General features: G+C 32.8%; 1 protein-coding gene across 1 annotated transcript in view; it reads right to left on the reverse strand.

The window, feature by feature from the left end:
- TBC1D32 (TBC1 domain family member 32) overlaps nt 1–16964 on the reverse strand; it is a 262628-nt gene that overhangs the window by 207151 nt on the left and 38513 nt on the right. Inside the window, exons 12-16 of the mRNA XM_030809627.1 lie at nt 12422–12512; nt 9910–10050; nt 7324–7416; nt 5000–5142; nt 2583–2707 (exon numbers count right to left, since the gene is read on the reverse strand). Of these exons, the coding sequence (XP_030665487.1) occupies nt 2583–2707; nt 5000–5142; nt 7324–7416; nt 9910–10050; nt 12422–12512 (593 nt within the window). The remainder of the gene's footprint in view (nt 1–2582; nt 2708–4999; nt 5143–7323; nt 7417–9909; nt 10051–12421; nt 12513–16964) is intronic.

Below are 16964 nucleotides of genomic sequence, written 5' to 3' on the forward strand. Positions count from 1 at the left end.
ATCTAATTATATCAATAATTAATTGTTAATGTCATAATCAATAAAAGACTATCAAAGTAGATTAAAAGTCAAGACCCAACTATATATTTTCTATAAAAATCCCACTTTACACTTTAAACATAAAGATGAAGATAAATTAAAAGTCAAAGGATGGAGGAAAGACATACCATGCTAACAATAATCAAAAGAAAGCTGGAGTAGCTGTATTATTTTCAGACAAAGCAGACTTCAAAGCAAGGAAAATTATCAAGGGTAAAAAGGAACATTAAATAATAATAGAGGAGTCAATTTTCCAAGAAGACATAACAATCCTTAATGTGTATGCACCTAACAACAAAGCATCAAAATACTTAAATCAAAAACTGATAGAACTGCAGGGAGAAATAGATGAATTCACTAATATAGCTGGAGATTTCAACATATCTCTATCAGTAATTGACAGATTCAGCAGGATGTCCGTAAGGACAAAGTTGAAACAAACAGTACCATCAATCAACTGAATATAATTGACATCCAACAATAGTAGAATATATATTATATAAATTCACACAGATAATTCACTAAGATGCCACTTTCTGGGCCATAAAACATAAAATAAACTTTAAAAACTAGAAATGATATAAAGTGTGCTGTCATATCTGTAAAAACACAAGGGCTGGGAGCAGTGGCTCAGTCCTGTAATCCCAGCACTTTGGGGGCCGAGGCAGGTGAATCACTTGAGATCAGGAGTTCCAGGCCAGCCTGGCCAGCATGGTGAAAGCCCATCTCTAATAAAAGTAAAAAATTAGCCAGGCATGGTGGCACGCACCTGTAGTCCCAGCTACTTGGGAGGTTAAGGCACTAGAATCACTTGAACCCAGAAGGCGGAGTTTGCAGTGAGCCAAGATCGTGCTATTGTATTCCAGCCTAGGTGACAGAGCAAGACTCCATCTCAAAAAAAAAAAAAAAACACACACACACACACAAGTGTAAAAGAAATCTGAAGAGAAAATGAAAATATTTTGAACTAAATGAAAAATGAAGATACAACTTATCAAAAATATGAGATGTAGAAAAGATGTGGTTTAGAGGGAAATTTATAGCATTAAGTACAAATATAAAAGTACAAATATTATAAAGAAGAAAAGAGCTAAAACTAATCATCTAAGCTTCCACCATAGAAAACTAGGAAGAGAAAATTAAATCCAAAGTAAGAAGAAAAGAAATAAAAATTAGAAGAGAAATCAATAAAATTAAAAACATGAAATCAATAGAGAAAAATCAACAAAACCAGAAGTTAGTTTTTTGAAAAGAACAGTAAAATTTATAAGCCTCTAGTCAGGTTAACTAAGAAAAAAAAAGAGAAGACACAAATTACCAACATCAGAAGCGAAAGAGGGGCCATCACTACTCATTACAATGATATTAAGAGGATAAGGAAATATTATGAATAATTCCGTGCCCACAAATTTGATAATTTAGATAAATTGACCATTTCCTTGAAAGACATATTTTGCCAACATTCACATAAGAGCAAGCAGACAATCTGAATAGGCCTCTGTTTATTAAAGAAATTAAATCAATAACTAATAACCTCCCAAAATAGAAAACACCAGGCTAAAATTGGTTCGCTGGTGAATTTTATAAAATATTTTATGAAGAAATTAAACGAATTCTGTGTCATACCCTCCAGAAGACAGAAAGAATAACTTCTCATTTATTATGAGGTCACCATTCCAATAATACCAAAACCAGACAAAGACATTACAAATTCTACAGACTGATATATCTCATGAACATAGAGGCAAAAATTCTCAATAAATATTAGCAAATGAAAGCTAACAAAGTTTAAGAATGATTTATACATGATGAACAAGTGGGATTTATTTCAGATATGTAAAACTGGCTCAACATTCAAACATCAATTAATGTAATATCACAAGCTAAATAAGAAAAAGAAAATTTATTGCAGTGTTATTTATGGAGGGAAAAATCCTAGACACAATCTGATGTTCACTAAGAGGGAAATGTTTGAATAAATTGTGGTAAAGTTATACACAAAAGTATAATGTAGCCATGAAAAATCATGTTTCATTCTATATTCACCTAAGAAAATTCCCATAGTTATAAAATAAATCAAGCTGCAGGGTAATGTATAAAATATAATACCATTTTTGTAAGGAGAAGATAAAAATATGACTGTTTGTATGTAGGTTTGTCTGATGCATTGGATAATTATAAGCACAGAGAAAGTCTAGAAGTGTAAACACTGAAATATTACCATTGGTTAAGTGAGAAAATAGGAACTAAAGGAGGAAGAAAAAAATAGCTAGCTTCTTTGCACGCCTTTGTTTTGACTTAATCATGTGTGACAAAAGTCTGTAAGTGAAAATACAAGGGAGCACATAATGGGGGGGTAAGGAAACCCATTGAGAGTGAACTCTCCTTATTTTGAAATTACAGACGTCAAGTTCTACTCTGCCTGCATAGTCCATGATCCTGGTTACTCCAACTTTTTTTAGATCATTTAATATATTATTAGCAGCTTGTTAGAAAACCAAACTATACCTGGAATAATTATCCAGATTTAAAATAGCACATACCTTTCTTCAGAAGAGTTCATATTTGCTCCATAAAGGAGTAAAATAAGCCCTTCTTCTACAGATGCAATTCTTGCCAAAATACCAGCTAGATGAATTAAAGCTGTCTCAGAGCAATTTGGAGATGCCTGTAAATTAAAAACAAAACAAGACAAACCACATAATTTTATGACATGCTAACGTATCACAGACTAAAATTCGAAGATTGTATGTAGTCCCATAAAGTTATATTACCACAAGAAAAAACAAGCTTAATGATTTGTTTGGCTGTGAAATAATATGTCTGAATAAAATGTGTTATTAGATTATATTCTTTTACCAGCCCAACTGATGAAGCAAATAAATACAAATTTTTTTCACCCAAACTAATTATTGAGAATTGCTGCTCTTGTTACAGTTTGATATATAATTCTGGTTGGCAAATGTAGTAGCTCTTGTATTTCCACTTTGCCCTTTATTTCCCACCCACTGGGCTCATGAGCATCCAATATAATTACATTATATATGGTATCTAACACACTGCCATCCCTTCTAAGGGTGTCATCCTCCTATACACATGTTTGCGTCATGAATGTACATCCGACTAGAGATAGCCAATTCATGGGCTGGTCAACAGGCAATAATATCACCTAATAAGAAAACAAAGACTGAACCAACCAATTTTGCTCACTTTTGCTTTCAAATGGAAGTCCTAAAATACCTTTGCCAATATATTCCAAAGCAGCACAAAGCAGCACATACTGAAAACCAGACAGCCATGTTAATGCTAGGGTGTATCTACAGTATTATAATTCATGCTCTTTGTGGGGTCTGCTTATTTACCTGTACCTGCATGGATGCCAACATACATATTACCTATAACACATTTGAAAACATAAATGTTGCAATGAGTACATTCTAATAAATTTAGTGGGCCAGCCTAACTAATGATTAGTCAGGTATTCACCTAAAGAAGTCCTAATTATTACTAATCATACTGTTTAGCATGAATAGCACTATTCATACTACTTAGCACAAAAAGTATATCACTTTTCATATTAAGTATCTTTTTTAAAACAGCTTGTCTCCTTAGAACACATTCCTTCTCTCACATGAGACTATATATATTCTCTCATGTCTATATACATATATACAGTATTTTAAAACTTTCTATTCCTCATTTTAAATATTTTTTGTTTAAAGGTCTGCCTTGCCTATTAGAGTAGGCTTCTTAAAGGCAATAAACATGTATTATTCACTTATATATTTGCAGTACCCAGCAGAGAGCTAATGATATAGTAGAGGTTCAATGGGTGATGCTGGTTGTCTTAAATTAGATACTGAGTGTCAGTGCCAGAGGGCTACTGTCAAGAATAAATAATTCAAGCATAATGTAAGTACAGCTGCAGAAGTACATAACATGGGAACACAGAGAAAAAACCCACCTAACTTTGCAAAGGAGAACTGGGAGGAAATTTCAAAGATAAACTCTAGTCTAAAGAGGAATGTTTCATATGGACCAAGTGTAAAATTTTCTAGGGTGAAGAAAAACCATACAAACACAAGGAGATATAATAACCTTATTTAGAAAGTGCAAATTGTCTATTATAACTGGAATATATAAGAAAGTAATTAGGGGACAGAAAACTTGGCATTTGCCAAGTTTACCTAGCAAGCAACAAGCAGAAAAGTATGTGACAGCCCATTGATGGGTGAACATAAGAGGAAGATGAAAACAGTAAAAACACCTCAAAACAGATATGAAAAAGCAAAAGCTTTTAACCTATTGATAAGCCTTAAAAATCACTGCCCAGAAGCTTAAGTCATACAAGTAGAGGGAGGTACTGAACAGACACCCAAACTAGTAACAGTAGCAACTCTGCCACCTGTTAAATGTCTGACCTAGAGCAAGTCACTTATTTCAGCCTCAGTTGCGATTATTAAATTATATAATGTAAGGGAATATATTGTGCAAACTGTAAAGAGATATACATCTGTTCAAATTGGAATTCTATATAAGTGTTCTCTCTAAAGTAGTTCTTCTTAATATAAAACAGAGTTGGTTACTAAGGAAAATAATCACATTTCCAAAAGTTATAACAATGCCATAAAATAAATAACAAAACATTTACGAGATTTATTAGATTTGCAAAACAAATAACTTCTTAACAGAATAACTTTTCTAAGGTATTTGCATCAGCAGATCTAGTCTGATTAAAAAACAACTTAGATATTCTATGTTCTTTCCCTCTGCATATCATAATAAATCAATCAACTGCACAAGCTATAATTTAATAATAAAAATATATATCAACATAAAATACATTCGTATATGGAAGGACAGCATAATAAAATATTTCAAACTTAGAAATAAACTCCCACTGAATATCCACTAATACCCAGGTAAGAGACTCTTTTTCTCCTTAGTAAATAATACCAACCTCAATTCCTTTCATTAAATTGTGAATAGGCTGAAGAAGTGTCTCTATTACAATGTTGTTATATAAGCATTCCACTGCACATTCTTTTTGATCACAGAGTATCCATAGAACTTCAGTCACCATACTTGCAGGAGAGTAATTCTCTAATGAACAATAAATATTTTTTAATACCAAAACATTAAATACTTAGAACTATTTTATGTGTTAGCTGTTGTTGTTCCAAAAAGTTCAACATCAAAGTTAATTCAGTACTTCAAGAGTCATACAACTCAATGTCCAAAGGAAGATGTATTACCAAATTATAACCTGACTTAGGGGAATCTCAACTGGCTTAACATAAAAAGTAAGCAAATGACAACAAACATGAATGGCAATAGACAAGAATACAAAATTATTTACTGTCCGACATTAAATTACTGCTTAATATTAAAGATGTGGTCTGAAGCAAATGTACAGCTTTTTTCCTCCTAGAAAACATGTTTTTCTCCCTAGAATACACTTTTACCATACTCATATTTATTATTTTTCTTAAATAACATATTCAAGTATTGAGCCTACAAGAAAATTACATTCAAACAAGAAAATGGGAAAAAGGAAGCAGAAGAGAATGGAAACTTTCAGAAATTTTATAGACACTAGTATACTTCTTGTATTACCATAAAGCCAGTGAAAACAAAGATCACTTTTTAGATTTTCTTTCAAAATACAGTATACACAGGAAAACACAATACACATAAGTGTAACATGGTTGGAATCATCACTGAATTAAATGATTTTCAGTTTCATAAATTGACAAATTTTCAGATATATAATCTAATATCCTCAAAACAATAGTTTTTAATGTAAGACTGTCCTAGTAAGATACAATACTTTAGTATTTAGACACTGTATGTCTATGCATTATTGGTGTGTTTTATTATTAAGTGTTTTACTTTGGAAACTATTATAAGATGAAAGTTCTTAATTTATGTTACAATATTCCATACTCAATAAACATGCTGACTTCAGGTCAATATCTGACAAAAAGAAAATGGAAAAGGAAAGTTCAGTGGTTTTTCAACCAGCTCCAAGTGAGAAACCCTGTTTACAAGGACAGATATTATTGATGAGCATATGGCCATTCTTTCACTCATCCAATCATCTTCTATTTATTAAGTGCCTAATACATACCAGACACTGTACTAGGAACTATGAACAGAAAAGTAAATAAGACAAAAACAGTCCACATCATGGTAAACCAATATATAAACAAGTAATTAGAACAAACAAAGATGATTTTAATCATAAAGGATGTCTATGCTGTAGGAGTATATAGTTAGAAGACCTAAGCTAGTTCTTTATACATGTAAATGCTATAAAGACAGAAAAAAGTCTGAGAACCACTGTGAAGATCAATAGGCTAATATAATTGCTTGGATAAAATCTATTAGTTTCATATTTTTTTAAATAGATTCAGAAGGTACATGTGTCGGCTTGTTACACGGATATACTTGTTACACGGATATACTGAATAATGGTGAGATTTGGGCTTCTGGTGTACCCATCACCTGAACAGTGAACACTGTACTGAATAATAACCTACCAGTTGATAGATATGTTATAGCACTAATATATAGCCAAAACCATTTTTTTCTTTGATTCACTTGAGTTCGCCTTAGAATTTGTGTCAGCAATTCTAGGGTTATTTCCTAGTTTTAGAACACTGTATGTCTATGCATTATTGGTGTGTTTTATGATTAAGTGTTTTACTTTGGAAACTATTCTTGATACTCAAAGGAAAAATATAAGTTACTTTTTAAATGTTAATATTTTAGAACATTTTTAAAAGCTAGTCAACAGCCATAAAACTAAAAGGCATTTTTCTGAAAAACGTAAAGGGTTTTTTCTTTATTCTTCAATAAAAGAAGACCTTGAAAAGACTGAAGTTTTGGATGTAAGCCAAAACAAATGAGTTGATCAAAACATTTTAGAAAGTATAAAGAATGGAAAATAGCAGGAAAAAAAATCACATTATGACCTATCAATCAAATATCCCTCAGTATCATGTCTTGAGAACATTTTGATCTTAATAAAGAACATCATTAAAATTCTCAGTGATACTGATTCTAAATAAAAAAGTAGTAGAGTAGAAACATCTTAAAATATCAATGAACAAAATTAAATTTCATGGCTTACTTCAGGACAAATGTAATTTCTCTTAATACTGTATCTTAATGAAACCTACTTACCAAAGTAGGTCAGGCACTCAAAACATCTAGACAATAGAATACTTAAATATTTTTAGATGTTTTATATTTCTCTATTTAAAATAGAAACAGAATTACCTGAATGGGCAGTTGATGTCATCTTTGGACAACTTGGTGAGTAATAGATAAGTTGGGTAAATAGAACAAGTAGATCTATGAGGGATACCAAACCTTTAAAAAGAAAATAAAGAGAAAATTAATTTCTAGCATATTCTTTCAACTTAGAGAAATTTAACTGAACTTCCATCCATCTATACAATTGAGTTTTTGTACAGACTATGAGGCAATCAGGAAGAAGGGAGCTATAATCTGAGATAGAAGCCTCTAGAACAAGTTACATACAAATTAAAACATGGCAAAGCAAGCAATGCTGTAGGTGCTATGTAAAGGTACAGTTTTACCATTTATTTTGAACCAATCACTTAAGATAAACCTATGCTAGGAAGATGTATGAATCTGATCAAGGCTATTTGAGTTTATTCAATTAGAAGCAGTAAAATTCATCTTACCAAGTTGGTCCAGCTGACTTATCTACACAAAACTGTAGAACAGGGCTTAGCAAACTTTCTCTTTAAAGGACTAGAGAGTAAATATTTTAGATTTTGTGGCCAAATGGTCTCTGTCACAAATACTCAAGTCTGCCATGGTAGCACTAAGTATATGTAGATGATATGCAAATGAATGAGTATGGCTATTCTCCAATAAAACTTTGTGTGCACTAAAATTTAATGTATATTTCTCACATATCACAAAATACCCTTTTTTGAACAATTTAAAAATATAAAAACCATTATTAGCTCACAAGTGTACAAACAAGATAGTGGATCAAATGTGGCCCAAAGACAAAATTTACCAACTCTTGCTATAGAGGCTTACATTAAAACAGTCTGGTGAAATCACATGTGAAACTTAAAGGTGAATGTTGACCTATGCTAATATAGTAGAATATTCTAGAAACTCAATTTTCAGGTGGTCTATAATATCTGGTAGGCCAAAATGTAGATGTTAAAAGTCAATATAAAATGATAAATTATAGATGATAGACATATAAATGTAAGCTGAATACTGCACCAACATCACAAGTATACATTAGTATATTTCTGTAAAGTTCAACAGTATCCTATAAAATGACAGCTCTTTTATTAAAAGTCAATTATCTACTGAGTGCTCATTATGCATAGAATTATGTGGCACTACCATGGGAACTACAAGAGATGTATATAAGGCAATGTCTTTCCTCAAGGAGCTCACAATCGATGAGAAGAAAAGATTTAGAGAAATAAAAAAGCTACAAAACAGTATAAAAGAGTATTCAAAATAAATATACTATGTAACGGGGTCAGCAAACTATAGCCATTGTGGACTGATTTTATAAGGTTCACAAGATAAGAATGGATTTTACATTTTTTAAATGTGTCAGAGGTCCTCAAAACCATGCCCAGATTCAGTGATTCACTAAGAAGATTCAGAGGATTCAACATATAATTGTATTCACAGCTATGATTTATTATAATAAAAGGATACAAAGCAAAATCAAAGGGCAAAAGTGCATGGGGTGAAGTCCAGAGCTAACCAGCATAAACTTCTAAGTGTCCTCTCCTGGTTGAGTCATACAGAATACACTTAATTATTTCAGCAGCAAGTTATGAGAACACATGTGAAACGTCATCTACCAAGAAAACTCATTAGAGACCCAGTCCCTTAGGTTTTGGGGGGATCTAAGCATGTAAGCACACTCTACCTAGCACACGCCAAAATTTTAAACTCCCAAAAGAAAACCAGGTACTCCACATAAATCACATTATACAGTTTAGGCGGTGATCTGTGCACAGTTGAGGCACTCATCAGTTCTAGGAATAATAGGAAATCTAAGTTCCTAGGTCCCAGCTAAGGTTCAACGTTGCAAGCAGGCTTTTCTAAGGATAGCCGTTTCAGCCCTGCTACATTAACTCTTTTTTGTACACACACAGAGAGAATATACAAAAGCAGTATGTGGCCAAAACAGCCCAAAATATTTACTATGTGGTGCTTTACAAAAACAAACAAACAAACAAAAAGCAGTTTGCTGGTCCCTGCCATATACTATATTCTTAGTTATCATTTTTACTTCCCTTAAGAGTTTAAGTATATAATAACAGCATGTGCTGAAGTTTGATAGGGAAAAAGTAAATGAGACTTAGGGTGAAAATAATATGGTAATATAGAAAATGACACAGGGCTTTGCAGTTTATAAAACAGTATTTGCAAACCTCATTTCTCTGTGGCCACAAAATTTCTGTAAGTCAAATATTACTGATTTCACTATTCAATTTTTACAGATAAAGAAACTGAAACAACAAAGGTTAAGTGATTTTCCTAAAAGATCACTGCTAGTTTATAACGGAATGAGAACTTAAACAAGGTCTTCTAGCTCTAAATCTACATCTGGATCCCTAAAGGCTGAAGGAATAATAACAACAACAAAAAAAAGATACATGTAGGAAGAAGTACGTACTGAAAACTAAAAGAAAACAAATACTTCGAAGTGTATAAGCTATCAATACACTAAAAGGTATGTAGCTACGTACCATAGAAAGGAACATGCCAAATTTCCAAGTTTGAATACTCCATCATATATAAATCTTAGCATATCTCAACAAATTTATTTCTCTTAATTGTACTTACCTTTTTTATTCTTCAGCTTAATAGGAAATAGTTTTCTGCCTTGTTTATAGATCAATAATCTTCCTAAAAGGCACAGTGAGTGAATGAAATAAATATATTGTAATTCTTGTCCTAAGTAGTAGAAAGTTTTCTGCTTGTTTCCTTAAAAGGGAAGCAAACAAGAACATTTATTTAGTGTCATTATATTTTACAGTACCTGTCTTCATTCCCTTCTAGACATTAAACAAGGCTACAGGCTAGAATGGAGACACTATTGGTCTAAAATTTTTTAATTATTTGTTTTCCTTATTGTTTCCTAAGATCCTTTACAATAAATCCCCGAAGAAAAGCAATCATCTTAAAAAGCGGCCTCAGAAAACAATAGTATACATATAGTGTCAATTCTAAAATAAATACCATAAGACTGCCAGACTTATCTGCCACTGAAGAGGAACTTCAAAATTAAGGGCAGAAGAAAGTCATTAGAAAATGTTAGTTACTGTTTAATTCCACCAATTAAAAGTCAATATTACAAAAGATCATATTAACAAGCACATGTCTAAGTGAAATTAAAATCTCTACAATATAGACATCTCCCAATATGTATTTGTCATTCACACATATACACACAGAAGATAACAGAATTAAGACACCAATCTAAAACAAAACATCTCTTCTTTGCAGGCTAAGAAAAGGAAATATTGATTAGGGCACATAAATATGTATTTGCATACAAAGAAGCAAGACATTTAGAGAATTCGTATCTGGAAAGTTCCATCTTTCTTAATGAAAGAGTAAGTAAGGGCTCCTCCTCCTGAGAGAGAATTGGGCAGGAGCAAAGCAGAAGGTTCGATAAGACTGACAAGGGCTTGTAATAGCTGTTATGGAACGCTAAAGAAAGAACATCTAGGAGGATTCCAAAGCAACAGAGAGAGAGCAGCTGAAGTTAGAAAATATATATTTACTCTCAAGCCATGTCATATACTCTCTGCTCAATTTCTTCAGTACCAGAAAAGATAGAGAATTGAATTGACCTAAAGTTGGGCAACTGCAGGCAGAAAACTCTGAAAGAGAAATGAGCAAGAATTTTTTTAAACACACGGCAAAAAAAAAAAAAAAAAAAATGCAGCGAAGCACCCTGAGGTCTTTAGTAGATACAGAGCAAAACCATGAAGGGCTAAGAAAGTAATGGGGGGAAACGAGCTAAATATTACATTTTAATATCAAGAAATCAGAAAAATCTGTAAGTTTGTAAATGAGATAACATATGAACTTATATGTCCTTTTCCTTCTCTTGAAGAACAAATTATAACTTCTACACTTTCTCCTCCCCTACAAAACACTAGCTTTTGAAACCCATTAATTATTGGTCCATCACCATCTCCCTTGCTTTGAGTTAGATAAAGAAATTCACCTGAGAATGAAGAAAAGTATAAGATATCGTCATACTCTCAAAGGAGCTTACTATATGCTTAAGGAAACAACATAAAAACAACAGAACAATAAAAGCTATCAGGTTCACATGGCAAATTGTGTGATATAAGCGAGAGCAAGAAAAATTCAGAATAGGCAGGGAGGCCTTGAAATTTAAAATACAGTTTCTGCCGGGCACGGTGGCTCACGCCTGTAATCCCAGTGCTTTGGGAGGCCAAGGTGGGTGGATCACAAGGTCAGGAGTTCAAGAGCAGCCTGGCCAGCACAGTGAAACCCCATCTCTACTAAAAATACAAAAACTTAGCCAGATGTGGTGGCAGGCACCTGTACTCCCAGCTACTTGGGAGGCTGAGGCAGCAGAGTCGCCTGAACCCAGGAGGCAGAGGTTGCAGTGAGCCCAGATCATGCCACTGCACTCCAGCCTGGGTGATACAGTGAGACTCTGTCTAAAAAAATAAATAAAAAAAAAATACAGTTTCTTCATTCACGATAAATATCTATTAGTGTAGGGAATTACAGATGGGGCAGTAGGAGTAAAAATAATGTTGTATAGGCATTGGTATGCAAAAAAAGACTAAGAGAAGATTCATCAATAACTAGAGAAGAGATCGTATCGAGAAATTGGGGCCAGATTACGAAGCATCCAGGACATTTTAGCTCAGACAGAGAATAAGCAAAGAAGGATCACGGAGTGACACAGGGTGTTCAAAAATAAAAACAACATTTTATGGAAGTTTTTTTCCCATTAAAGTGCATATATGCCTGATTAGATGACTGATACATTACTGAAGGGGAAACAATGGACTGTATATTGTTGCAATATAACAGATTAGGATATATGCCCTAGTATGAATTGAAGAACTGCATCTAATAAGAATCAGTATGGTTGTACATTAATTTCAAATGTAGATCTGTTCTAAAAAATAATGATTATAGTGTATCTTATAAGTGTGTAAAATATATTTTACAGCATCATTAGTAAAAGTGACCTAATTTACCATACTAACAATCATTAAAAAAATAAAAGTTCCTACTAAACTCTATTTACTAATAAAATTTACCATTTTTAAAAGTATGTAATAGAGGAAATAATACTTACTGCAATGCTTTGAATGTCCCATAGTTTCATCAGCTTTCCTAGTCTTACACAGTTCAAAGTACTGAACACACTGTTGAATGGCTGTAGTTACCTGATGAAATAATAAGTTATTAATTCCAGAACTTTGCAGCCCTCAAGTCCAAGAATTAAAAGAAATTAGTCAAAGCTGTAAAAATACTTTGGAGAAATATTTGAGAAAAATATTTAGCACAGTACCTTTCTAGCCCTTAAAGCTCAGCCTCCTCAATTACATTTTAACTATGGCATCACTCTGGTGAACACTGAAAATATTTGCAGACCAACAAACATGATAATGTTATAATGTTGGTGTCATTAGACAGAAATAAATATGTACTTTATATTTTATGGTGAAAAATGCAAAAACTCTGTGGCCATGGCCATAACTTTAGAAACTATCTTGTTCAGTTCCTTTGCCTTAGAATCTTTTCCTCCTACCCAGCTAGCAAAATATCAAGTGGATCAAGTCTTTATTTCCATCTCAAATACCAGAAATGCTAAAAACTGATAAAGAAAAATCTCATAATTCAAAGAAAAGAGTCACAATAAAAAATGATCTCCAACCCCTACTGTACCCAGTGATTCTCCCATTAGTCTCCATTCTAACTCCTCCTCTCATTCTCCACAAGCAGAGACTTCAAACCTTCTCCCCTTTCCTCAGCACCTGCCTACCCATCGATGGCCTCTTATCCTAATTCCCAAAAAAAAATAAAAGCCACCAGTGATATATGGTGTGATAATTGTTAAATCTGGTAACAAGGCAGTTGTTGGTGACCTTGAAAAGATCACTTTCAGAGGAGTTTGCTGAATAAAGCCAGACTATACCAAATAAAAGAATAAGGAAGTGAAAAAGTAAAGGTGGTTAGCATAATTTTTATTATCAGGAAAGACAGCTGAGGAAAATTTTAAAAATAGACCAACAACTGTATCTTAGAGTCAAGATTAAACTCTTTTTCAGCTTAGAAGGATATGGATATGCTTAAATGTTACTGGGGGAAGCCAACAGAGAGGAAGAGTTTGACTATGTAGGAAAGAAAGGGGATAGTTGATAGAAAAAAAAATAAACCAGAGGAAGAAGCAGATGGAATCCAAGTGGAAGGAATGATTAATTAAGCTTTAGATAGGAAAAAAATAAAGGTTTGAAAAGAAGCAAGTTCAGAATTGTAGCATCAAGGAGTTAATGGATTTTCCCATCTCATTCTTTCTTATGGCCTCAGTTGTATGCAGAAAAGAGGTAACATGGCAGGACTTCTATCTTTAGAAAGGCCTCCTTACAAGGTGAGATTTTGATAGCATCTAGGAACTTGGATTTCAGGAGGGCTCTCATCATTCTGAGAACTGAGAATGGCTGACAATGTTTGCACAAATAATGTGATTTATGAGGAATACCTGCTTTCCTTCTAGGAGTCTTGGGCCCTGGTATGTACCAGGCAGAGGGTTTCTATGTGATCAGCACCCCCTCCTCAAAAACAAAAACTAGGCAACTGAGTTTCTAATGAGCTTCCCTGGTATATAACATTTCACATAAGTTGCCGCAATTCAATGCTGAAAGAGTTAAGCATGTCTTATGTGATTCCAGTGGGAAAAAGACTCTTGGAAGCTTATACTTTCATATCTTCCATACTTCACTCAATGAACTTTTTCCTCTTTGCTGATTTTTCTTTGTATCCTTTCATTATTATAAATGATAGCTGAGAGCATAACTATATGCTGAATCCTATGAATCCTCCTAGCAAATCATCAAACCTGGGGGTTGTCTTGGGGACCCCCCTCCCCCTCCCATATCTACGTGTCTTTTCTAAATCAAACATCAGGGATCCAGACCCATGCCTCCTAGAAATCTGCATTTCAAATATGACTAAATCTACCAACTCTAAAAATCATTATCTTTTCAAGCAAATATTTGCCTCCCACTGTGTTACTTATCTCAATGAATGACATTAATCAATTGTCTGAGGCCTCAATCACAACCTTCTCATTCAAAAGTCCTCTAAATCCTACATTCTAAATAAAGTATTTTGAGTCCATCCATTTATCCCAATTCTGTCTTATTCTTCTTCCATGGTTCCATCATCTTTTGCTTGGATTATTATACAATGTCTTAAACATCTTTTTGCTTCAATACTTCTCCCCTATCTCTACCTAGAAACTTTGACCCATTTTCTAACAAAAAAACAAAACAGAAGTGGATTAAAATAACAACTGACACTTTAGGAAACTTTTGACAGGAAAAATTTATAAAATAATACACTTAAGAGAAGCTCTAAAGAATTAGAAGACAAAAGAACAAACAATAGTCCGCTTCTTTAATTGAAAACTCAAAACACTGTCTCCAAAATAATCTCTCTCAAAGACTCATTCATTCAAACCTTTAGAAATCCACCCTCCTTGCATCCATTACTACCCAGCTTTATCTTCACCATCCACTTACTTACACTCCCTTCTTTTCCTTCTAATCTTTCCCTTATATTTTCTTAAACATGCTATCTTTATTTGAGAAAAGGTAGCAATCACAGGAAAGAAAAGGAATAATTTCAGGACATGAACAATCACATTACATGACATCCCTTTAAACCACAGTAGCAGAAAGCAGATCTATAGTAGGTGAATTTAAAGAGTCAAGGTGAGAGTATAATGAATGATTTTTCTAACCCCTGTGAAAATCGACAGAAATTTGCTATAAAATTCAGGATTGTATTTGATACTTATTGCCCTATACTATCAAATATATGCTAGCCAGTTCATTTAATTGTTAACCCCTAAGACAGAAATTTTAAAAAAGGTTAAATACAATAAGACAGGAAAAACCAAGGGAGAATTTAAATAACCATGCCGTCAAGTCATTTTTTAAAATGACTTTCAGAGAGCAGTAAAAATGGCACTACATAAAACCATTTGAGAAACCATTCCTTTAGGGGTTGACTGAATCAAGATTCAAATTGTTAAAAATTAAAGGTTAAATATTTACGCTGACAGCCAAAACTTTTAACCAGTTCATGTCTTTCAGATTATATGGGAATAAAGACTATCTTAACTTTTTCAGGGAAATCTATAAAAAACCAACAGCATATACAAAAATTGATAGCTTAATGCTACCTACTAAAAATGTCATAAACATAAGATAGAATAGAACCACACAAATACAGTAGCCACCAACCACACGCCTATTTAAATGTAAATTAATAAAAACTAAATAAAATTAAAAATACAGTTTCTCATTTACTCTAGTCTCATTTCAAGTTTTCAGCAGTCATATGTGGCTTGTGGCTACCGTACTGTACAACACAGATATTTCATCATTGCAGAAAAAGACATCAGAGAGCACTGATGAGAAGCTAAAGGAAATACATCAGCAGGTCATGCTAAACAGGCTGCTATGAGTAAAGTTCTTAAACAAGAATCTCTTATAGAACAGAAACACAAATTGATGGAGTGGTCTGCAATTTCCATCACAGATGCACAAAATTTGACCCTTGATTCTGAAAATACAATGGGAATAAGCAGGTCTTGCATCATTTTCCCCAATGTTTATTTTCAAAAGTGGAGCCAAGTTTACTTTAAAAAAATAAATATAATATGAATAATATTTTGATATTTTGTAAATGTAGGAAAGCTTTTTAGTGCAAATGAGGTTTAAGTTGAAATGTCAAACAAGTTTGACATACTATATACATGAAATAAAATATTTGACTAAGTTGATAAAATATTAAGATGATTTATAATGACATAATTCCGTTTGCAGGTTAAAAGTTAAGGTATAGTTAACTTTTCAAATAAGAAACCAATTTTAAGAATTAATCTATAAAAAACCTTATTTGAAATACTTTCACTGGGGCCTCTGTGATAGCAACAGTGAGTCATTATCTGTACATAAACCATGGGGAAAAATCATCCTGTTCTTTATTTTTTCTTTCTCTATTCTAGCAAGATCAGTCTATGCTCATAAAGCAACAACAAATTTTTATTTAAAATGGGAATGAGAGAAAAATCAAATGTGGAAAAACCTATTTAAATTCAATTTCTATAAAAATATTGAAGTATATTTTACCTTTACAAATAAATTCTCATCCTATTATTCAATATCCCTCTCTTCTTCTGCTGCTCAATTCTCTTGATTCTCAAACACAAAATAATTATTGTTCTCCTTTCTTCATTTTATGCTATACTGCACTCAACCAAAAATCACAATTCTGGAATCTTTTCTTCACCTGACTTCCAAACTCAAGGTTTTGCCTAACTACGTAAAAGATGTTTATTGACCCAAAGCTATATCAGTATAACATTTGAATGTCTTAATAAATTTTGTGTTTTTCATTTTGTCAATTATTTATTAGACTTGCTGATTTCTTTTTAATTATTTTCAGTACCCTTACACATTGTTCTACTAATAGTAACAAATGTAGATGATTTTGGTAACATATTTTAGAATATTAAGTCTACATTTGGTATAACTCAAACCAATTACTGAAAATGCAAAAGTATTTATCACTATGAGTTTTGCCATGTAATTTTCACTGAAAAACAT

The sequence above is a fragment of the Nomascus leucogenys genome, chromosome 3 (genome assembly GCF_006542625.1).
Source record: "Nomascus leucogenys isolate Asia chromosome 3, Asia_NLE_v1, whole genome shotgun sequence".
NCBI classification, from domain to species: Eukaryota; Metazoa; Chordata; class Mammalia; order Primates; family Hylobatidae; genus Nomascus; species Nomascus leucogenys.